Genomic DNA, 24,299 nt, shown 5'->3' with positions numbered 1-24,299 from the left:
TTACGTTGGGACTTCCTGGTCGATATGGAAAAAGTCCCCCTGCCTGTAGGCAAGGGGCTGTCGGTCTGCTTTGATACTATTCCCCTGACACTGGATTTCTGACATTTACATCATGTGATTTTGGACAAGCTCACTCTCTCTGTCTCTGTTTCTTTCTGTCTGTCTGTCGCTCTCCATCACCAGCATCCTTGAATGTGCTATACAGTTGATTCTTATCTAGTATTTCTACATAGAAATAGATTTCAAGACTCTATTTTAAAAATAGAAGAGCATGAAAAGGAGTACGTGTCTTTTTATATATAATTATGTAGTTTATTTATTTATTTTGCTTTTATAATATCAGATAGCTACATTAACATAATTCCAAAATAATTTAAAAGAAGAAATAAAGGAAATACAAAAAATATTCAGCACCATCTAAATAAAATGTCAGGTACTATAAAATCCATCACATATGAGTAAACCAGATTATAATGTATTCTTTTTTATATATATAAAAGTTTTATTTAAGTTTTCACAAAACATACAAATACAAATAAAATATCTTTTTTGGCTTATTACTTCTGCATACAGACATAAACTCAATACATATTTATCTTATACATTCTAATCCATATCTCATAACTATTTCCACAATTTTTTCAATAGCTTTTCCCTTTCTTTACTTCCTATAGCCTTATTTTAAATTATCTCATTCCTTTCTTAATTCAATTACATATCTTTTTCTAATTTTTAAAATCTTTCTAATCTAATCTGTCCTGTTTACAATTTCATATTATCTTTTCTCATAAAACAAATTTTTCCCGGTAATTACTAGACTTGAGTGTAACACCTTTGTATCTTTTTTCAAATCTTGTTTAAAACTTTAAGTTACACCTTTACAGTTATAACATTTATTTTTTAACCTCTATTTTATAACACATACCTATTTTCAATCAAATTCTGCTTGGTACCTTCCCTTAAAAATACACACTAAATTCTTAAAAGAAAAAAGTATATATGTATATATATCTGTGTATATATGTATAACAATAGTAAATGGAATAATTATTCTATTCAAGTACAGCTCTATCATTAGTATTAATAACAATATTTTACATTTCTATTTCTTTTAACAAACATTACCTAGTAATATCAGTTGTCTTTCACTTTAATCATCTATATTTCATATTTTACTTATTACTGTCTTTAAATAAAACACAAAACAATAGTTATTAACAGTAGTCAATAAAATTATTATTCTTATTCAAGTTCATCTTGTCAACTGATAAAAATCTTCCATGTTTCTTTTCAGTTTTTTTTAACTTTCTTTTTAAATCATTGAGAGCCTTATTCTCTTTACAAACAAATATTTCCATTACACATCAATACAATTTTTTCCTATCACTTCCTGCCATCTAAACATATTTTCTAACCCTTTTCTATTTCTAATATAACTATGCTATCCCATGCACCCTTGCAGAATCCTCTCCTTAAGTTAAATTTTAACTATTGTCTCTGTGTCTTTTAAATAGGTTTATATCTTTAATTCTTGTAGGTTTTTCCTGTACTCTTATATCTTGTTTCTGTCCTTTGTAGCTTCTTTTCCTTTCCCTCTTCCCTCTCTTCTTCTCCCTCCCCTTTTCATTCCCTTTTCTATCTGATTCTCCCTTCTGTGATCCTCCCTTCTGCTTCTTCCTGATATTATGATTGCTTTTCAAATTACTCTTTTTTTTTTGGTTGTTGCTTCAGTGCTTAAGTTTTTAATTCCCTTTCCCCCCTTTCCCTTGTTCACCCTGCTTAAAGTTGCTTGGTCATTAAGGATGGCTTCTTCTTCATCCCGCCCTTCTTGTTCTGCCAGCGTTTCTTGTTGTTTTTCATAGTTCAAAATCTCCATTTCTAAAAATTGAAATACGAAGTCAAAAGATCCTCTTCTCTCTTGTGCTTCTTCTTTTTGTTCTTTAAGTCTCATTTTTAACTCTTCAAGGAGTCATGCCATTTTAAAAAATTTTAAACAATCCCCAATTGATTTTATTTTGTTTCATTAGGATCCACCATCCAAAATTCCAGGAATCATCCAATAATCCAAAACTGTTTCTTGCTTCTTTTCTCACTTTCTCTTTCCAGGGGCTTTATTGTCTTGTAACAAAGTTTCAGCTACAATGTATCTTTTGCAAGCCTTGTTAAAATTCCACTATCGATTTTTTAAGTTCCAGGTGGTCTCCTCCATCTTCCAGATTCCATCCTCTTGTTTCCTTTTTCCCTCCTCTGCTTTCTTTCCTTTATCTTAAGAAAAAAAATTAAATTATCCAAGAATCTTTATCCCTTTGACACTTTATTTTCAGCTAGAAATAGCCTATTAATGTCAAAGTGGATTAGTATCAATTTCTTATTTGAATCTCTTCTTCTTAATGTTCTAAGTCAATTAAAACTGTCAATGTGAGAGGAAGAAAAGTCAATTCCGTTTCCTTTCCCTTTCTTTTTCACCGCTTAAGATCTTTTTTAGGAATAGTATTAGTCTTTAAAGTTCAGGTTCCAGGTACGTTAAATAGATGTTCTCCACTCAACCCGGTCAGTCAAGCTTTCTCCTTTAAACTTCCTCCTGCACAATCTTGTCTGGTCGGGTTCTTTTTTGAGGTGGCCGTTTCTGACCACTGCTGCAACTGTCTTTGGGAAAGGGAGTAATGGCCAGCCGAGGAGGAGAGATGTGGCTCTCCTCAACCCAGCTGACGGCTCCCCCTTCTTCACCACCTCTATGGGGTGGCTTCAGCCCTGAATCCAGGCAGCTTGGGGTGCTCCAGCGGCGAGCACGGATCAAATCACACAAGATCATGGATTTCGGTCCATCGCCGAAGAAGCCCAAAACCAGAAGTCCAGATTATAATGTATTCTTATTATTAAGATAAAGCATAAACTCTCACCAAGTTTGATAAAATTATGGTTCCTATTTCTGAAATTCCCTTAATTGACTTCAACTGTGATTTGTGAGTCAATCCAAGACAATTGTAGAGGTTTTACTCATCCACAACGTAGTTGTTATATTATCTGAAGTTTTCCAGTGTTTCACATTTTTTGGCTGCTATAATTAAGCAGATAATCAATTATGTATTCTTAAGCGTATGATCTGGTCTGTAAGTAAGTGTAATAAACCTAACTCTGGAGATCATTCAAATTTAATTTAATTTAATTTAATTTAATTTAACTTAATAATTGATGGTAATTATCTCTTGAAAAAAATGCTGAAAGGTATCATTTTATCACATGACTATCACAACCAAAAGACTGACCCCTTTTTTTGAACAACCTCTCCAGCATGTGAAAGAATAATGCTGATGTATAGCTACCAACCTAACAGGAGTCAAATACAGGTAGTCCTTGACTTACAACCACAATTGAGCCCACAATTTATGTTGCTAAGTGAAACATTTGTTAAGTGAGCTTTGCCCCATTTTACAACCTTTCTTGCCACCATTGTTAAATAAATCATTACAGTTGTTCAGTTAATAACATGGTTGTTAAGTGACTCTGGCTTCCCCATTGACTTTGCTTGTCATATGAAATCACATGATTTCACATGACTCTGGAATCATCATAAATATGAACCAGTTGTTAAGGATCTGAATTTTGATACATGACCAAAGGGATGCGGCAACGTTTGTAAGTTTGAAAAACTGTCATAAGTCACTTTTTTCAGTGCTGTTGTAACTTTGAACAGTCACTAAATAAAGTGTTGTAAGTTGAGCGCTATTGGTACTAATGTATAATCTTTCCCTGCATTTCTCACATTGAAACTGAAGGGAATCTTTTCAAGGTTAATAAAATGAGGACACAGATTTTTGGGGACCAGAGGTGGTATTCAGCAGGTTCTGCCCAGTTCTGGAGAACCGGTAGCAGAAATTTTGCGTAGTTCAGAGAACCGGCAAACACCACCCCTGACTGGAGATTTTACAATATCTTTCCCCTGCCACGCCCACCAAGCCACGCCCACAGAACTGGTAGTAAAATAAATTGAATCCCACCACTGTTGGGACAATATATGCTGACCCTATAAACTGCTCAGAGAGTGCTCTAAAGCACTATGGGGTGATACACAGGTAGTACTCAATTTACAACAGTTTGTTTAGTGACTGTTCGAAGTTACAATGGGACTGAAAAAAAGTGACTCATAATTTTTTTTCATACTGTTGACTATTGCAGCATCCTGTGATCAAAATTCAGATGCTTGGCAACTGACTCACATTTATGACAGTTGCAGTGAGCTGGAGTCATGTGGTCATCTTTTGCGATCTTCTGACAAGCAAAGTCAGAAGCCAGATTCACTTCCTTGGGAAAATTTTAGTTTATTCAAAGAAGGTTAAAATACAAAATACCAAAGTATTTTAAAAAGGACAAAAGAATCAAAAACACAAAAAATACATTAAAAAGTGTCTTTAAAAAAAAAGAAAAGAAGACTACCACATATATATAATGTCTTTCCTATCGAATGGTGATTAATATAATACAGCAATGCTAGTTTCCCATCCCTTGCAAAAGAGGCCAATTAAAAAAAAAAAACTATTAAACTACTAAATCTATTTAAAAATTGTTAGCCTGTCATCTATACACTATGTTAATAATAAAATAGTTAACAGAAAAAAAAACCAATTATAATGAACATATTATATAAAGTAATAAAAATTGTGAACAATAAGAGCATGGCAAAACTGTAGTTCTAAAAGCCTCTGCTAACAAACTGTTATTGTAATCAACTCATAGAAAATTTACCACAGCTTCAATCCCAAATCATCCCAAATATTAACCCTAATTGGTCCCAAAAATATCTGTTTGTTTCTTTCTATCATCTATCAATTGCTGATTAATTGAATACAATAAGTCTAATCTCCAAAGCCAATCTATCTCCCTCCCCCCCCAAAAAAAACAGATAAAAGCATTCCTCATTGAGTCAATAAGATGTATTAAATCCATTTACCACTCTTCTTCAAACTCCTTAAAAAAATCCATGAGCCATTTGTCCACCTAGAGAGTGCTCTGCTATTATACAAAAGCACAGTGTTAAGCTTTCGAAAGGTATGGAGTCGGCTTTATTATTTCTTATATTTTTTCCTGGCCAGTTTACAGCTAGGAAATCACATTTCTTCTTAATGTTTTCCACTATCTGTGTTGTTTCTGTGTCTATATTTCTTCCCAATGAATCTGCTACTTTGAAAACAATTTTTTCTTGTAGATTTAAAGTATTTAATGTTTGTTTGTTTTGCATGGTCTTTATAAGTTCATCAAACCTTTTAGAAAAAAATCAGTTAAAGATTGCATGTTGCTAGCCTGGGGGGGAGAGGTGGGAGGTGGCGGAAAGGGGACACCTTAGCTTGCAGGCTGCCCTCTCCGGTGGAAGCGGCGGAGGCGCACTAGAAAGCAAAACCTTCCCAAGACATGCAGTGGAAGGGGTGGGTGGTCTGGTGTTAGGGCCACTTCCCTGGAGGAGAACAAGGGAGCACACAGCGCCTGCCCGGCCTCCGCCTCTCCAGCCAGCCGGGCTTGCGCGCAGAATGCGGGTGGGTGCAGCTGCGGCTCTCCAAGGCATGTGGCTCGGTTCGGTTCTACGTGGTCAGCCCAGACCTAGAACCTATCCTCTCTCTGCAGCCTGGTTCTTCTGACCGAGCCCTGCGCTTGCTTGCTTGCTTGCTTGCTTGTTTGCTTGCTTGCTTGCTTGTTTTCTAAATGATCATTCCCTCTGCCTCCACCAGTCTGGGCTGCTTCTGCATGCCTTCCTCCTCCCGGGCGGAGCGTAAAGATGGGTGGAGCGCTTCCCAGAAGTTGGGAGTCTCTGAGTGTGTGCAGAGAACTCCCCTTGCTTGGCCCAATGGAAGTTGACCTTGGGTCGCAGCAAAGAGGGTGAAGTCGGCCGCATCGCTGCCCCGGGGAGGTTGGCATTGCAAAATTGGATGCCAAAGAAAGAACTGAGGCAGGGGGCTGGAGAAGGGACAGAGGGACAGCTGCATTAAGGAGCAGGAAGATCTTAGCCATGGTTTATTGACTAAGCCAGAATCAAACAGCATGCTAAACTCTAAGCAGAATGGTTGGGTTGATATATTCAGCCCGTGTTTCTCAACCTTGGCAACTTGTGTGGACTTCAATTCCCACTCTGGCTTTGCTCTACTTTCCCAAAGTGCCGCCGCTGTCGCATTCTGTCTGTCTGTCTGTCTGTCTCTCTGTCTATACATACATACATACATACATACATACATACATACATACATACATACATACACACACACACACACACACACACACACACAAACATTCATACATACATCCATGCATCTATACATACATCCAAAAGGTCTGCCTGCCTGTCTGCCTGCCTGCCTTCCTGCCTACCTACCTACCTGCCTGCCTGTCTTTCTGTCTACTTACCTACCTCCTTACCTACCTTTTATGTCTCCCCTTTAATTACAGGTGAGCAAAACGAAATTCAGCAGTTCCAGAAATATCACAAACCAAAAAACAAACCCCCACAAGAGAACTGTTGAGGTATTCCAATCCTCAACAGTAAATCCACACTCTGTCCAGCAATCCTGACATGGCAATAATTCTCAAAGCCTCAAAGAGTTCTCGTCGTGTTTTCACTCCCATTAATCACTTTGCTGCTGGCGAATTTCACCAGCCCAGCCGTTTCCTTTTATCCTCTTATGGAGCGTGTTAATTTCCCTAATCAGTCACTGGCTCGATGCCTCCTTCCTAATTGAGTTTGAGGTCTCAATCTCCGTCTATTTCTTACATCAAGCCAGGATCTCTCAAAGTTCTCTTCTTCGCTGGAAAACTCTCGCATGTTTTCCTTGTTAGCTATTCCCGGCTGCTGCTCAGAGGAAGAATTAGAGAAGGTCGAAGGTCCTGACATCTCTACTAAATCAGGTTCATCTCTCCTTGTTAAATCCATTTCCTCATCCTGGCTAACATCCAAGTCACTTAGCAATGCTGGCTCATATTTCGCTGCCATATCCTCTTTGCTCGAACTCACATCTGCCAAAGGAGCAGATTCCAATCCCGGAGTCACAACACTATCCCTCACCACAGGACCCTTCCCCCGGGTCTGACGATCCGGATGCGGTTTCAACGGAAAGCGTTCATGGAAGTTCCGAATAATGTCTGGAGCATGCACTGCGGAAGCATCTGTCCACGAAAAAACCTCCGAGCCATCCGCTCTCCTCCCGATTAAGTACTGGAAGCCACCCTTTAGCCAACGAGACTCAGTAATGCTGACCACCGTGTCATCAACCTCAGCCTCCTCACTGGGCGTTGATGGAAAAACTACACCAGCGGGAGCACGAAGAGAACACTCCGGGGAGTCAGGAACCAACAGAGAACGATGGAAGAAAGGATGAATGCGTAAGGTGAGTCGATACGCCACAGGGTTGATAACCGCCTCAATCGGGAACGGACCGATGAAACAATGGTCCAGCTTCCTAATTGGGCAATCGACCCGAAGGTGCCTTGTGGATAACCACACCTTGTCACCCACAGCTAACGGAGGCGTTGCTCTACGAGAACGGTCCACAAACCGTTTGTAGTCTTCTTTCGCTCGTTCTAGTTGTTGCACTACTAAACGGTGAACCGCTTGTAATTCCTCAAGAAAATCTTGTGTCTCGGGAACTGGGGAATCCATCATAGTCAACGGGAAGAATCTCGGATGATAGCCCACATTCGCGTAAAACGGCGTTACTCTAGTGGAGGTATGTTTAGAGTTATTAAAGGCAAATTCTGCCAATGGGAGGTATTTCACCCAATCGTCTTGTCGATGATTGACAAAACATCTCAAATACTGAGTGGGAATGCCAATAACCTTCTCAGTCCCGCCATCAGTTTCCGGATGGTGCGCTGACACTAGACACACCTGAACTTGTAACGCCGTCATTAACTGTTTCCAAAATTGCGCAGTAAACTGGACCCCACGATCCAAAACCACTCTATCTGGCAGTCCATGTAGGCGAAAGACATGCTGTAAAAATAACTGGGCCGTAGTGCGGGCTGATGGTAGTTTCCGACAGGGAATAAAATGAGCCATTTTAGTCAGCATATCGACCACCACGAGCACCGTCGTGAAACCCGACCAGGATGGTAAGTGCGTGAGAAAGTCCATGGAGATCGCTTCCCATGGTCTGCCCGGAGTCGGCAATGGTTGAAGAAGTCCAGGAGGCTCACCCGACGGCGCTTTCACTTGTCGACATTGTACACAAGAAGCGACGTAGGAAAACACATCGTGTTGAACCCGAGGCCACCAAAAAGTCCGGGTGACCAAGTGCAGAGTTTTGTGAAAACCAAAATGAACAGCAGCGGGGTTGTCATGACATTGCGTCATGATGAGGGCTCTAAGCGTCCTGGTGGGTACGTACAATAAACCCCGATGTCTTAGCAAGCCCTCTTCAAAAGACCATGGGGAATCAGGTCCAACTTCCCCCCTTCTCTGCTGCATCCACACGTCTAACTGCTGCACCTCCTGTATTCGAGCCTGTAAATCTACCGGATCTTGAAGTACGGCCAAGGATTCCGGTGGCAACACCGTTCGTGGAGGAAGAGGATCCTCAGGACCGATATATTCGGGTTTTCTAGACAACGCGTCTGCTCTCCGATTCTGTCCACTTGGAACATAAGTGACGGAAAAATTGAACCTTGCGAAAAACAACAACCACCAGATCTGGCATTGGTTCAACTTCTTGGCGGTAGACAAATGTTCCAAGTTTCGGTGATCTGTCCGAACCTCCACCTTGTGCCGAGCCCCCTCTAGGTGATGTCGCCAGGTCTCAAATGCAGCCTTGATAGCCAACAACTTCTTTTCCCAGATAGTATAATTGCGCTCGGAAGCTGTGAGCTTCCTAGAATAATATGCGCATGGGAAAAGAGGTGTGCCATCCTTCGAAGCTTGCAACAACACCGCTCCGATAGCTACATTAGAGGCATCTGTCTCGACCACAAATGGATGATTCGGATCAGGATGCCTCAATATCGGCTCGGCCACAAACGCTTTCTTTAAAGTTTCAAAAGCCTGTTGTTGTGGGGGCCCCCACTGAAATGGGACCTTCTTGCAAAGGAGCTGAGTGATGGGATCCATTAGCTTAGCAAAATCTGGAATGAAGGTCCTATAGTAATTAGCGAACCCCAGGAGACGTTGCACGTCCTTTACTCGACGAGGGGCTTCCCAACTACACAAGGCCTCAACTTTTTTAGGGTCCATAGCAATGCCCTCGGGAGAGATAATATGCCCTAAAAACTCTATTGACGACTGAAAAAAGAAACACTTCTCCAATTTCGCATAGAGTTTATGCTCCCGAAGACGCTGAAGCACTTGACAGACCTGATGAAGGTGGTGATCCCTGGACCGAGAGTATATCAAAATGTCATTCAGATACACCACAACAAACCTATCCAGCATGTCCCAAAAAATGTCGTTCATCAAATGCTGGAATACCGCGGGAGCGTTGGTCAGACCAAATGGCATGACGGTGTACTCGAAATGGCCATAACGAGTTCCAAACGCCGTCTTCCACTCGTCCCCCTTGAGCATCCGAACCAGGTTGTAGGCCTCACGCAGATCGAGTTTAGTGAAGATAGCAGCCTCCCGCAACCGCTCCATCAATTCCGGAATGAGCGGCAAAGGATAACTATTCCTCACTGTGATGGCGTTCAACCGGCGGTAATCACAGCATAAACGGAGCTCTCCCAACTTCTTTTTAACAAAAAGAATGGGAGCCGAAAGAGAGGACAACGATGGTCGAATAAATCCCCGAGCCAAGTTTTTATCTAAAAACTCTTGAAGTGCAACCAACTCGGGCTCCGACATGGAGTATAACCGACCCTTGGGCAGTGGAGCATCCAGTATCAGGTCCATGGGACAATCATAAACACGATGCGGTGGTAACTGGTCCACCTCCTTCTCGCTGAAAACGTCGGAGAAGTCCGATAGCTTCGAAGGTATGGGAACAGCAGAAGCGGCGATATCCTGACCAGCGCAGATATGGCTCAAATGATCCACACATTGGAGACTTGGAAAGGAAATGGCGTTCTGCAAACGCAACCAGGACACACCGAGTACCAAGGGGAGATGAAGGTCCGAAGTGATGTAGAAGTTTATCGCTTCCTCATGATCCCCAATAACCATGCGCACTGGTTGGGTGGCAAAATGAATGGGCCCAGACTTGAGCTCATGCCCACCCACTGTTTCCACCTTAATGGGTGGATCTACAGCAACCAATGGGATCCCAAAGTGCATAGCAAAAGCCCTGTCCATAAAACTGGTTGTAGCCCCTGAGTCCACCAACGCTACTGCAGGGATTCCCTCCTTCTGGGACTGTAAAAAGATTTGAGTGTCCAAAAGTAAATGCCGAGGAGGGCCAGGATTCACTTCAGCAATTTGGGGTGGGGGTGTAGAACGTGCCCGACCTAGGGTTTCCCCCGAGGTCGGGCCTACCCCGTTTCCTGACGGGTCAGGAGTGGTTTCAGGCACGGGCCTGCGACTCCCTCTCCATTGGCAGGAATTAGCAAAATGTCCCGGACCCCCGCAATAAAGGCACAAGCCTTCCTGAAACCTTCTCGAACGTTCTCGCGCCGTTAAGCGAGGGCGGAGTGCTCCCAACTCCATCGGCTCCTCCGTCTTAACCGTGGTTTCAAAAACTTTCGGTGGCGTGGTTTGTAAACGAGAACGAGAATGTGGTTCCACAACGGGCCGTCTGCTTCCTCGCTGTTGTAAACGGGCTTCAATATGTAAGCACTGTATCACTAGTGCATCCAGGGTTGTAGCCCGCTCTGCATGTACTAACTCATCCTTGATGGTATCAGCCAAGCCCTCCTGAAATGCATCCATGTGGGCAGGTTCGTTCCAGTTAGAGTCCATACAAAGTAAACAAAATTCTGCAATGTATTCCTGCATGGGACGTTTCCCCTGATAATGTCCCATAACCGTCTAGCCACAGTTTGAGTTTTAATTGGGTTTTCAAACATAACCCTCATTTGCTGCAGAAAACCTTGAAAATTATCCAACAAAGGGCTATCTTGAATTAACAAGGGAGTAGCCCATTTGGCAGCCTGCCCAGATAAAAGGCTAATAATAAATCCTACCTTAGCCCGGTCATTTGGAAAGTCCTCAGGCCTCAAGGTTATAAATAATTGGCACTGCCCCATAAATGCCGGGAACATGTCCATTTGCCCTGAAAATTTCTCCGGCATGGATACCGGGCTTTTCCTCAAGGGAGGAGCTGAAGGAGCAGCAGCAGGACTTTGCAAACTTGAAACATGGTTCACTAATGGTGTCACCTGATTTTGGAGTATCTGGTTACTCTGTATCAGTTGATTTATCTGTTGCTGTTGCTGCTCCACCAAACGCTGCAGTTGGGTTTGCTCCATCTTGGTTTAAAGATGGTTTGTATGGCCAGAAGCAAAATGTTATGTCTCCCCTTTAATTACAGGTGAGCAAAATGAAATTCAGCAGTTCCAGAAATATCACAAACCAAAAAACAAACCCCCACAAGAGAACTGTTGAGGTATTCCAATCCTCAACAGTAAATCCACACTCTGTCCAGCAATCCTGATGTGGCAATAATTCTCAAAGCCTCAAAGATTTCTCATCGTGTTTTCACTCCCATTAATCACTTTGCTTCTGGCGAATTTCACCAGCCCAGCCGTTTCCTTTTATCCTCTTATGGAGCATGTTAATTTCCCTAATCAGTCACTGGCTCGACGCCTCCTTCCTAATTGAGTTTGACGTCTCAATCTCCGTCTATTTCTTACATCAAGCCAGGATCTCTCAAAGTTCTCTTCTTCGCTGGAAAACTCTCGCATGTTTTCCTTGTTAGCTATTCCCGGCTGCTGCTCAGAGGAAGAATTAGAGAAGGTCGAAGGTCCTGACATCTCTACTAAATCAGGTTCATCTCTCCTTGTTAAATCCATTTCCTCATCCTGGCTAACATCCAAGTCACTTAGCAATGCCGGCTCATATTTCGCTGCCATATCCTCTTCGCTAGAACTCACATCTGCCAAAGGAGCAGATTCCAATCCCGGAGTCACAACACCTACCTACCTACTTATCTACCAATATAGATCTATCTATCTATCTATCTATCTATCTATCTATCTATCTATCTATCTATCCATCCATCCATCCATCCATCCATCCATCCATCTATCCATACATCCATTCAAAAGGTCTGCCTGCCTGCCTGTCTTTCTGTCTACCTACCTACCTACCTACCTATACCTATCTACCAATATAGAACTATCTATCTACCTCCTTACCTACCTATCCATACATTCATCCAAAAGATCTGCCTGCCTGCCTGCCTACCTGCCTACCTACCTACCAATCTATCTGCCTACCTACCTACTTACCTGTCTCTCTCTTTTCTCTCTCTATCTAGCCATCCATCCATCCATATTGAAGCGCCAGTCCCGCAGGCACATCGGGAAAGTAGAGCAAAGCCAGTCTGGAAGGGAGTGGGGAGAGAGAGAGAGAGAGACCTGATGCATCAGATTGAAATGAGGCCTAGTTTAGACTGAGGCCCTTTTCCACATTGAAACATCTTTGCCAGAACATTAAAAAAATCTTTGGCTTCTATTAAAGGTTTTGTGGACGAAACATGGTCAAGACTATCAGGAAGCTCTCACATTTTGTTGAGGCTTTAAACAAGATCCATTGGACCAGATCTCCACCCTAAAAGTTACTTTTCCCCAATGTATTACAGTGCCAATTCTGAAGAAGGCAAAACCAAAATGTACTGGTAAATTACAAGGAGAACACACACACACATACTCCCTTCTAATCCTGCTGGAGCAGGTGATTGGACTAGAATAGATATCTCATTATCTTTCTCCTCCATCCCTCCCTCTTCTTTATTTCTTTTTCTTTCTGTCCCTTCCTTCCATCCCCGCTTTATTTGTCCCTTTTTCTTTCTTTCCCCTTTCTCTTTCTTTTCTTCCTTCTCTCTTTTCTCTCTCTCTCTTTCCCTCTCTCAGTTTCACCCCACTGAGTTCACTTGCTTGGGCAGGTCCCTCCGGTCCAGCAGGCTCAATGGGGTGGACCTGTGGGGCCGGCACCTAGAACACGGCAGTGGCAGCATGTTTGAAAAGTAGAGCAAAGCCAGAGGTCACTAATTTTTGCTGCAAAGAATCACAAAAGCTTCTGGGTTGTGCACAAGAAGTGACACACATGTCAATGCAATTCAGCAACATAAAATAAAGAGATACAAATAAATCAACAAGAATCAGCAAAGCATCTTTGATTAGATTTTATTCACTACTAGAATCTAATCAGAGATGCTTTGCCGATTCTAGTCCAATGACCTGCTCCAGCAGGGTTAGAAGGGTTAGAAGGGAGTGTGTGTGTATGTGTGGGCATGGCTGTCAAAACTCCAAAAACAGGCCAGTCATAAATTAGAACACTTGCTAAACAACCGGCCATTAAGTGAGGACCACTTGTTTGCCAGTCACCTGGCCATGCCCACCCAGTCACATGACCACCAAACCACACCTACCCGGTCATGTGACCAGCAAGCCATGTCCAGCCAGCAAGCCATGCCAGCCAGTCATGTGACCAGCAAGCCACACCCACCCAGTCATGTGACCAGCAAGCCACACCCTCATATTAGGCTGCGCCCACAGAAATTTGAATCCCACCCCTGGGTGGGGGGCACCGAGAATGAGTTTGTAGCACTAAGGGGGCAGTGGACTGAAAAAGTTTGGGAACCACTGCTCTACATTATCTTTATTGAAAGGTTCATCTTTGCTATAAATTAGTTTTATAAGCTCTCAAAGATTTCATTTTAGCCAAACCATAACTATTAGATTGTCAAAGAAGTTAAAGTTATCAAAATTATTCATTTATTTTTCCAAATTTGAAGCATTATTTAAGTTAAAAACATTTACGATCTGTTTTATTCTAGAAAAAAGTTTTGGATTAAAAAAAAAGTCCACTGATCTATAAATTTATTTGGCTCTGACATGAATTTTAATTTGAATCCATTATTTGGAAGGGTTTTTCATAATAAATGAAATTATATACCATAAAGTGTTGCTTGATATATTGACAAATTGGGTATGACCCAGCCTCCTTATTTCTGAGGTCTATATGAAAACCTTCCATTTATTTTCAAGTTTTTGTGCTTGAAAACAGAAAGTTTATATTTATTTATTTTCTTGCCAATGCCTTAAAGCCTGTTCTGGAATTGTAAATGGGCAGCATTGAATTAAAAAGTTTAATCATGCAAAACATTTCATTTTTACTGATGCAATTCACCCTAAAATATCAAAATATTGAGATTGTTTGAAGCCCAATTTTTCATTTCCTTACTTAATTTTATTCCATGTTGCTATAGTGATCTGTAAAGATTTAATTTATATTTGTAGTAATAGTACCTAACTATTTAAAAAAATTATATAATATTGGAATGCCTAAAACTATGAAGATTTTTTTTTAAATTTTCAGGAGTATAAAAAACATCAGATGTGTGTTACTGGAATTACCTGATAGTCCTTACACTTCTATAAATTCCTCTAACTCCTTCTTAAAATAACAGTTAAGAAAGAAGCATTGGAGAGACAAAATCAAATAACCTGCAAATGGGTTTAAAAGATATGGTTATATGGAAAAGAAAGTGCACCCAACAGAATAACAGAGTTGGGAGGAACCTTGTGGGTCATTTAGTCCAACCTCCCACCCAAGCAGGAGACCCTACATCATTTCTGACAGATGGCAGTCCAGTCTCTTCTTGAAAACCTCCAGTGTTGAAGCTAACACAACTCTTGAAGACAAGCTGTTCCATAGAACTCAGAGAGGGTGCCCTTTTTTCACATCTTTTTTCCCACTTTATCCTACAAATCTGCTTATTATATCTATATGCTATTGCCAATGCTTTTATGGCTGGTTGAATAGTATAAGGCAGGAGTGTCAAACTCATGTCGTCACAGCAGTGTCATGTGACATATTGAGACTTTCCCCCCCTTTGCTTAACCAGGCATGGGCGTGGCTAGCACATGATGTATTCAACCCGTGGGCTGGAAGTTTGACAGCCCTAGTATAGGGGATAAAGGGCAACACTGCTTGGTATCTCTTAAATTTGTGATGGAATCTGAATCATAATAGTCTTATCTGGGGTTTTGTTTATCCATAAATATTTTCATACATCTTATAAAAATCAGTCCCAAATTTACATTTCATATTTTTGTTATAAATTTATATTTTCAAAGAATCAAAAGCTTTAAATATATCTAAAGATCAAATGGCTAGGGAATCCTTATTAATTTGACTAAGCTGTATAATATTTAATAATTTTTGATAGGAGTAGAAATAGTTTGATTTGGAATAAAGCCAATTGATTCATATTGATTGATTGATTCATATTAATAATTTTACTAATAATCACTTTTAGTTGACTAACTAACTAGCATGTAATTTATACACTCATACACCAAGAATCAGTTCTGGGAATGTTCTTAAAAATTGGTTAATTTTTATTGCTGATGGATTATTTGAAGAATATAAATGTGGAAAAAAAATTGCTTTTGGCCACAATTGATAAATTGGTAATTTTGATTGCATTAATACATCTATTGCTGCTGGTGAGGACAGCATACTCTTCCCCTAATCCAACTAATCAGTTAATATGTAGCCAGTTTAATATAGCCAGTTTCCTTTACTAAATGTTTTATCAGATAATGAAATTAGTAAAGCAGTATGCTCAGAAAAGAAACTGTGTAAAGGAAAAGGGATTAAAGCCTCCTTGGAAAACTTGAAGGAGCTTAAGGAAGCTCTCTGTAAAAGAAGGGGCAATGGAGGGAAGGACTGCTTATGAGGAAGAAGAGACATTGATTTGGTAATTGGACAATTAATAAAACAAGCTAAAAAAAGAACTAAATACAAAATGGGACAAACATGCTGTGGGGTTATCTAAAGACTTGGTATATATGTCAGAGCAAATAAATAAACAAGTTAAGGAAATATCACCGCAAATAGCAGATATTGCTCAGAGAGCCTGCAATGCTTATAGTATGGATACAAATAACATTCTTGAGATAGAGAAAATTGAAAAGTGTACTTCTGAAATAAAGATCGAATTGGCAGATTTACTGGATTGTAGCAAGAAAAATAATGTATGGATTAAAGGAGTGGCAGAGAAAAGCCAAATAAGTAATTTGACAATTTATCTCATCCCTAAAATTAATGACCTGAGGTCTCATATGAATTTGATGGATAGAGATATTGAACATGCTCACTGATTTTACTCTCTTAGGAACACACAAAACTTAGAGACATTTTGATTAGATTTCTGAACTCAAATATGAAAGATCACATTATAAGAACAACATGTAGAGATTAAAGAGATCAAACGGGGCAGTATTTTTCCAGGCTATTGGTGTAACTACATTGCAGCAAGAAAAGAAAGAAATCCAAGTTATTGACCAAAAAAAAAAAGAGATTTGATACAGGATAGGGCTTTCCTTTCAAATTAATTGTTTTTATGTCACGGAGACAGAAAGTTATTTGAACTTTGACTGAGATGCAGATGGATGAAAGAAGATATCTATGATTTGTTTGTGGAAACAGGCTCAAATACAAGCAGAAGATCAGTCAAGAATGTTGTATTAAGATAAGGAGTACCAGAAATTATATAGACCTTTTTCTCTTTGAGTCTTCAGTTTGGGAGCAAAGAGAAAAAGGAGGGAGTTAAATAAATAAGGGGAATGTCAGGCACAAGGAACCAGAACAATACTGGAGTTGATCAAAAGAGTATTCTTATTGCTACTTGCCTATTTACAAAAATCTAGCTAGACTAACTACACTAATTACAGAACAACTAGATAGTCACTCCAAAGTGCAAGGAGGATCTCTCTTCCACTGTTTCTTCCCCTGCAATGATTCCAGGCTAGCTAATCTTTTAATTCCTCCCACAACTTTAGCAGTAGATTCCACCACAGGGGAAGAACCATATCAAATAATAATATAGATAAATGTATGATGAAGGAATTAATGTAATTAAAATTAGGCTTTGATGGGAATTGCCCTAGTACAATACAGATAGAAAAACAAAGATGGTTGTTGAATCTGACTATATTTAAGCAAATTTATATACAATACTTTATACATATAGTTTGTGGCTTTATAAATCATCTGTCACTTTATAAATCAACCCTCACTTTCACTGTAGATCTCTCTTAATTACTCCTACTTGAAAACTTTATTTTTGATTTCTAGGTAACTGTACCGCTCCAGTACCACCGCTCCACTCAACACTAAAGGAAGACATCCCAAAAGAAAGCTATACGGTTGGAACTGTCCTGACATACCATTGCATCTCAGGTTATGAATATATTCCTGGAATTAACTCTTCAATTACATGTCTGAACACTTCAAAATGGTCTGAAATTTCATCATTGTGTCAGGGTGAGTATCTTCATTATGGTTTCATTCATTGGGACTGGGTAAAGGGACTTCTGTCCTCACTGTGAGTTGTGTTGGGGGGGTGCACGAAGGGAGGCTCAGCCAATCTCATTGTACACATGTTGTACTCTGACAATAAAGGTAATAATAATAATTCTGAAAAATATATCATCCATGTTTACATTTTTTTCTGTCTCAGACTTCACTTGCTCCTCCTCTAATGTCAGAACTGTTAAATAGAGATATTAGACAGGATAACAAAGGAAAAGGACTACAAATCTAAGTACACAAATACAAGCTACATGCATTTGCTGTTGGTTTGGTAGTGATTGTACAAGACCCACAAGAAAATATTGAATAAGTTACCAGGGAGATCAAAATTCTTGAAGAAATGGTGAGTTTAAAAGCAAATAAATTAAGGAAGATAATCCTAACTAAGAACATAAATGTGAAAGATCAGAAGAAATTGGAATTTAAATACATCCAGCAATTTTGGAAGACAGTTTGCAGAAAGGTGTTTCCATATGCCAATAAAAAAAAAAAAGCAGAGGAAAGCAAAGGAGGACCAACATCATTCTTTTTCTCCCACCTTATAGTAGACCCAGGGCCATCTTAACAGCATTATGGGCCCCAGAAAAAGCACTGTACTTGGGACCCTTACAACTATTCATGAAAATGTAAATGGTCAATAAAATTAGACATATTGTAAGGTCTGGCAGTACGCTTAAGCCAAAAATGAGCCAAAACAAAGACTTAAATGGAGGCTTGCAAATTAAATAAAGCAGACTTTTATTCTTTGATCAAAGTTAAAGAATCTGGGAAGAAGTTCCTAGCATATCACAAGGGACATGGGAGGAAAATTCTACAAAATACAGAATGATGTCTTGTCCTTCTTATACACAGAAAAGTCTTCATTCTTGGTTCTCTAATTACCTTGTAAATCTCTAGTCATGTAATCTAACTAAGATTTACATCTTCCTGCAACAGATGTATTCTATTAAGGCAATATTTACCTTTTTTATCTCTTCTCCTATTGTCCATCTAATTGATCACAATTGACCATTTTTACATTACATTCCCAGAGAAGTACGCTACCTTGCCAGGGAGTGATGTTGAGGTGAAACATATTCATGAAGGAAAACAGATGGATTCAGATTGATTTAGATGGGACAATCATGTGCTTAATAGGAGAGGGATGTAACTGATTGCAGGCATGAGATATAATCATTTTATAACAAGTGAAAGGTTAAAAAAATATTTTCTACAACAACAAGATAAGAAATGCTTATAGAGTGATAAATACTTCTACATTTTTTATTTATTATTACTATTCTCTTCAATATATTTGTTTTATTGGCACTTCCAACAAAATCAATGTTGAAACATTAAAAACATGCTGTGCAGCAACAAGTAATCAACATGATAAGCTTCGATGGCACAGTGGATAGAGTGCAGAACATCCTTGCTGTTAATTAGTAGTGGGATTCAGCCGGTTCTCACTGGTTCACTAGAACCAATAGCCAACTTTTTGTGCAGTTCAGCAAACTGGCTGAATAGCATGCCTCACCCCTCCCTGGGCTAGTGGAGACAAGAGGGAGCTTCAGGATTCTCCTATTCCAGCACCTGCAAAACTGCAGTTCTGTCCCCATCATTCCAGCATGGATTTTGCTGCAAGGAGGCCAGTGGAGAGCAGTGCAAAATGTCTTCCTGCCCACCTTAAATCCCCAAGTCTCTTCAGGGAAGAGATTGTAGCCCCCGCTGAACCCAGCTAAAACTCAGTGGGGACTTTCTTTCCACTGAGCAGGGTAAGGAAAATAGCTGGAAGCCAGTTGTTCTCAGGTTTTTCCCTGCTCCAGCCTCCCGACTGTCCACCCAAACCTGTGAGGCAAGAGAAGCAGAAAGGGCTGGCTTTTTGCTTTGGTTTGTCTGGCTATTGGCTGTCTGGGGGAAAATGGACAGGGGCCTGGGGAGGAGGCCATTTTCCACCCGACAGATGGACAACCTAGGCAAAAAGCCAGCCCTCAGTGGCACCCAGCTTCACCAACAGCAGAGAAATTGTGAGCTGCCACCTGTGTCAAGCTAGACTGGAGAGGGATAGTGCAAGTGAGTGAGCGCTGAGGAGATGGCAGGAGGGAAGCCAGGAAAGAAGCGAGCAGGGGGCATCTGCAGTATACTGTAAAACATGCATTTTCCCTCAGCCCCCTTCTTTCAAGAGCTGCTATCCTCTCACCTATCGTCCTGCTTCTTTGCCTCTCCTCTCACCCCATTAGCCAGCCTGCTAGCAGGAGGTGAATGGGTGAGCTTTATTCCATTCCAAGCATTTTTCACCCAAATGACATGCTATTTTTCCAAAGGGGGGAGGTGGTGGGGGAAGATGGTGGGGGAATGGATGGTGTGGGTGGCAGAGGAGCCACTTTCAAGCCATTGGTTTTGGGGGGTGGAGGGTCTCCCCCTATTATGCAGGCAGAGGCACGCTTCCCATTTTGGTAGCCCCCATAGGGAAAATAAAAAATCCTGTGGCTTTAGCTGAGCTAGCGGCAGAACTTCCATGCTCAGGATGGACCTGCCACACTACCCATATGTACGTATCCACCAGCAGTAGGTGGTGTGTACAAACTGAGAGGCTTTGCCTCCCCTGGGCAGTAGAGCTGAAGAGGCTGAGAAGGTGTTGCGTGACTGCCGAACTGTCTCTCTGACAGCCTCACCTGTAGCACTATCAACTGTCTCTAGACCCTAATTCGCCTTAAGCATTGCCAAGCAAGGAACAGCACTGGATTATTTCTAGAGATTCAAGTTTGTTACTTACTTTTATAGCCTATTTTAATATATTTTTTTTCTTCTTTCATTTATTTATAGCATTTCCAAATAACAGTGTAGTACTGTAGACTGTGGCACTAAGCTCAAAGATTTGAATACTTTTTCATATAATCAAAATAAGCCAATGGACATTGTTTGATCTGGTCAATCTTTAATCAATATTATACTAAGCATTAATTATATATATATTGTAATTCTGTTATTGATTCTTACCAATAAATTAATAATATCAATATCACAAAATTGATATTATATTTTGAAATATGTTTCTTTTAAAATTAGTTATAATGTGTATATATATATATATATATATATATATATATATATATATATATATATATATATATATATATATATATAAAACTCAATATAGCTGATATAGATATAGCTTTAGATAAACTAGCAACTTTGCATAGTTCCAGCGGCAATGCCACCCCTTTGGCAGAGATATTATAATGTCACAGAAGGATAATACACGGGTGACACTGCATTTTCACAATGCCAACATGCTTTTGTCATTTTGATGTAAGCCTGCAGTTCAGCAGATGCCTTGGTTGCCCTGCTGAGGCTGCATCTCTCTAGTGCAAGAGTGAGAGAAGCTTGTCAAATCAGCCTGGGTTTAGATTAGCATTACACCTCAGAGGTAGAAGTGCTGCATTCCCACATGATTAATGATTCTTTTTGGGGACCCCTGTTACCAGACCTGTGATAGGTTGGATCTGAATTATTTCTACATTGAATTGAGAGACTAACATACATGCTTATTATTCTTTTAGGGAAGAAATGTCCCACTCCAAATATACCAAATGGCAAGCCAGATGCTGATGATGACGACGACATCCGTTTGGGTGGCAATGTAACTTTCTCCTGTGTATCTGGGTGAGCTGTAGTTTACTGTTAAAACAGTTGCCTTAGAAAGAATAGCCACAAAAGTCAGTTTAAAATCAAATTAACCTTGTTCTAAATTGGTCTTCTCAAATGTAAAAATATATAAGCAGTCTACCTCCTCAGTTTTTCTACATGAATCAAGAAAAGTACATCTGCCCACTACTTGCATGTATAAACATAAATCATTTAGTGAGAAATAAAATGAGTCCTTTGCTCCCAACTGTGGAACATTCACCTTGACAGCATTTTGTTCTGCTTGTCTGAGACTTTTTCAACCTGTTTCTTAAAAACTGCTTCATGGGACCCCTGCTTCTTTATTACTTCCCTTTCTTTAAATAATTTTACCCTCATTGTTTTGTTTATTTATTGGATCATTTATTAAATATGAATATCACGCATCTGGCTCTTATAATTCTTAAGAGATAACAATATGAGATTTAGAAATGTATATTCTGAATTGTTTCTCTTTGCCTTTAGGTTTAGACTTGTTGGTGAAGCTACACTTAAGTGTGTTCTGAAAGATAGCAAGGTTGATTGGAATAGAGAGTTACCAGTTTGCGAACGTAAGAGATTTTGCTTTAAAGTCATTTAAAGTTTCTGCCAGTGATTTTTGGTGCAGCTTCCAAAAAAGTTGCAGTGTTCTGTTTAGGCTTTCATACAAGTTGGGAAAGTCTAAGGCAGCTGGGGATTCCTGAATGTAAACAGTGCAGGCAATGCTCGCTTAATGACTATATTATGACAGAGTCAAAAAAGGTGGTTATGCCCTGTCCTTGAATTGACAAATGGTTCATACAGACCCCCTCATCAAATTTCAGGCACTTTGAAATTGGGCCATCACTTATGACCAGTTGCCACCTCCAGCATCATAGTGACTTTGATTCATGACTTTCGATTTCCAACAGAAAACAACAAACATGCATATTGGATACGATGGATTCCCTTATCAACCAAAGTGTTCATTTAACAACTACATGATTTGCTTAACTCTGGTGATTTACTTCATGATTGCTGTAAAAAAAAACAGTTGTAAACCTGGGTCAGGTCATGCAGTGTTCTGCTTAAAAACAGCAATGACAGACAATTCCAATTGTTAAATAAGAACTACCTGTACTGCAGAGAAGGAGGTTTGAACATTGAACATTCTTGTTTAACTAAATCATGTATTACTGTTCTTTATTTGAAATCTCTGTGAAGATTTTCATATATAACAATCCATTGCTATTCCTGATAATTCCAAATCCCAAATTTCTTGCAGTAATGCTACTGCTTTCTTACTAAGATTGGAAGATATCTCCATCAACTAAATAATCTATTAAACTGCCAAACCATTTTTTATGCTTCTCCACAATAATTATTAGTCCTTCTGTTGCCTAAAGTGTGTTGCAGTAATTCCCCAATATCTCCAAAATAAATCTCTCTCAATCCTATCAATAGACTGAAAATAACTGTTCTAAGGATATTAGCAAAATCCATTGTATAGCTATAGCCTTTGACTGCAACAACGGCTAGGTGACAAAACCTCAGCCATGAACAGGGTAGAGTCCAAATGGTTTCTTTCTTTATTATTTAATTTCTATGCATTCCATCTCATTAGTACAGTGACTCTAGATGACTTACAATATAATAAAGATTTAAATAGTTCTGTAATATGATTTCTCCTCTGCTACATGCCACGTAAGCTTTTTGCTCTCAGCTAGCGGAAGGAGAACATTTCTCTGCTTATTTACTTGCCTGTAGTGAAACAGCCTGAATATTCTTCCAGTGCCAAAGAGTAACTGTTATTCTAGTTAAAAGGTGACTTCCGAGAAATCATTGTCTCTCCCTCAGATATCCCTTGTAATCGTCCTGAAAATATTCCTGATGGACAATTTGATCCTGACCCTAAAGATGAATATTATGTAGACTCAGTTGTAATCTACCACTGCAACCGTGATTTCTCCCTGATTGGAAATTCAACCATCACATGCATAACTACAGAAGATGGCCGAAATGGAAAGTGGAATTTACCTGCCCCTGAATGTAAAAGTAAGGAAAAATGGAAGCATCTTTAATCAGCTGAATTGCCTTTTTAGCTGTTGTTGATGGTAAATAAAATTCTCGCAGGAAGAAAATCATGGCATAAACTCTGAAGCTCTGTCGTCCCTGCATGAGAGGGGAATTTGAAAAATAACAAAGAAAAAAAAAACTAATTTGAGAAATATTGTAGTCATTTATAATATATAGCAAAACTGTTAACTGTTAATTCTGGTCTAATTCAAAGGTTAATTCAAAGAAATGATCCCGTCTTTCACATATCTCTTGTCTTCGGCCTGATAGAATTCCTGATTCTAATTCCACTTATTACTATGGAAGAGTAGTAATTTATCAAACTGATTCCCCCTGTTTGGAAAGTCAATGACTACATGCATAGTTGCAGGAAGTGGCCTAAATGGAGAGTAGAATTCATAAGGCAGCCATGACAAATACTATAGTAGCACGTAGTATAAAATATTATAGAATCCCTACATGTTATGCACATAAATATGTTGCTTATTAGAAGATAATAACATTCAGATTCATTATGAACAATGTTTTATATTGAGTTCATCTCTTTCTGGTCATTGCTTGCAAAATGATTGAGATTTCCAATTTCTGCATCTATAACTAGTAACAATCATCCAACACAGTTACTAGGTTAGATGAGCAACCATTTAAAACCCCAAACATGCAGTAAGAGTGGTAGTACAGGTAGTCCTTGACTTACCACAGTTGATTGAGTGAAGTTGCAATGGGGCTGAAAAAGTGACATATGACCATTTTTCACACTTATGACCGTTGCAGCATTCCTATGATCACGTGGTCCAAGTTTGTATCCTTGGCAACTGACACATATTTATTATGGCTGCAGTGTCCCAGGATCACGTGATCCCTTTTTGTGACCTTCTGACAAGCAAAGTTGATGGGAAAGCCAGATTCACAACTGCAACAACTTAAAATCATATTATGGGGCAAAATTGTCTTAACAACTGTCTCACACATCAACAGAAAATTTGGGCTCCATTGTGGTCATAAGGTGAGGACTACCTGTAGTAAAAAAAATTGGATTTGATGGTATGAAAACCAACTGCAAAATTTGATGGTATGAAAACCAGCTACAAAAACACAAACGGAATAAAAGATTAACCGAATATGATCTTGTAGGGGTTTAATATCCGATACT

General features: G+C 39.7%; 1 protein-coding gene across 1 annotated transcript in view; it reads left to right on the top strand.

Annotated features, from left to right (window-relative positions):
• Positions 1 to 24,299, top strand: part of LOC113418086 (complement receptor type 1-like) — a 160,725-nt gene that overhangs the window by 24,586 nt on the left and 111,840 nt on the right. The window contains exons 11-14 of the mRNA XM_087959051.1: positions 17,210 to 17,398; positions 20,989 to 21,091; positions 21,578 to 21,663; positions 22,928 to 23,125. Coding sequence (XP_087815177.1) covers positions 17,210 to 17,398; positions 20,989 to 21,091; positions 21,578 to 21,663; positions 22,928 to 23,125 — 576 coding nt within the window. The remainder of the gene's footprint in view (positions 1 to 17,209; positions 17,399 to 20,988; positions 21,092 to 21,577; positions 21,664 to 22,927; positions 23,126 to 24,299) is intronic.

This window comes from Notechis scutatus, chromosome 3 (genome assembly GCF_049901735.1).
Source record: "Notechis scutatus isolate UNSWTSFEM ecotype Mainland chromosome 3, rNotScu1.2, whole genome shotgun sequence".
NCBI classification, from domain to species: Eukaryota; Metazoa; Chordata; class Lepidosauria; order Squamata; family Elapidae; genus Notechis; species Notechis scutatus.
The sequence above is the reverse complement of the archived record's forward strand: the minus strand, read 5'-3'. Positions and strand labels throughout refer to the sequence as shown.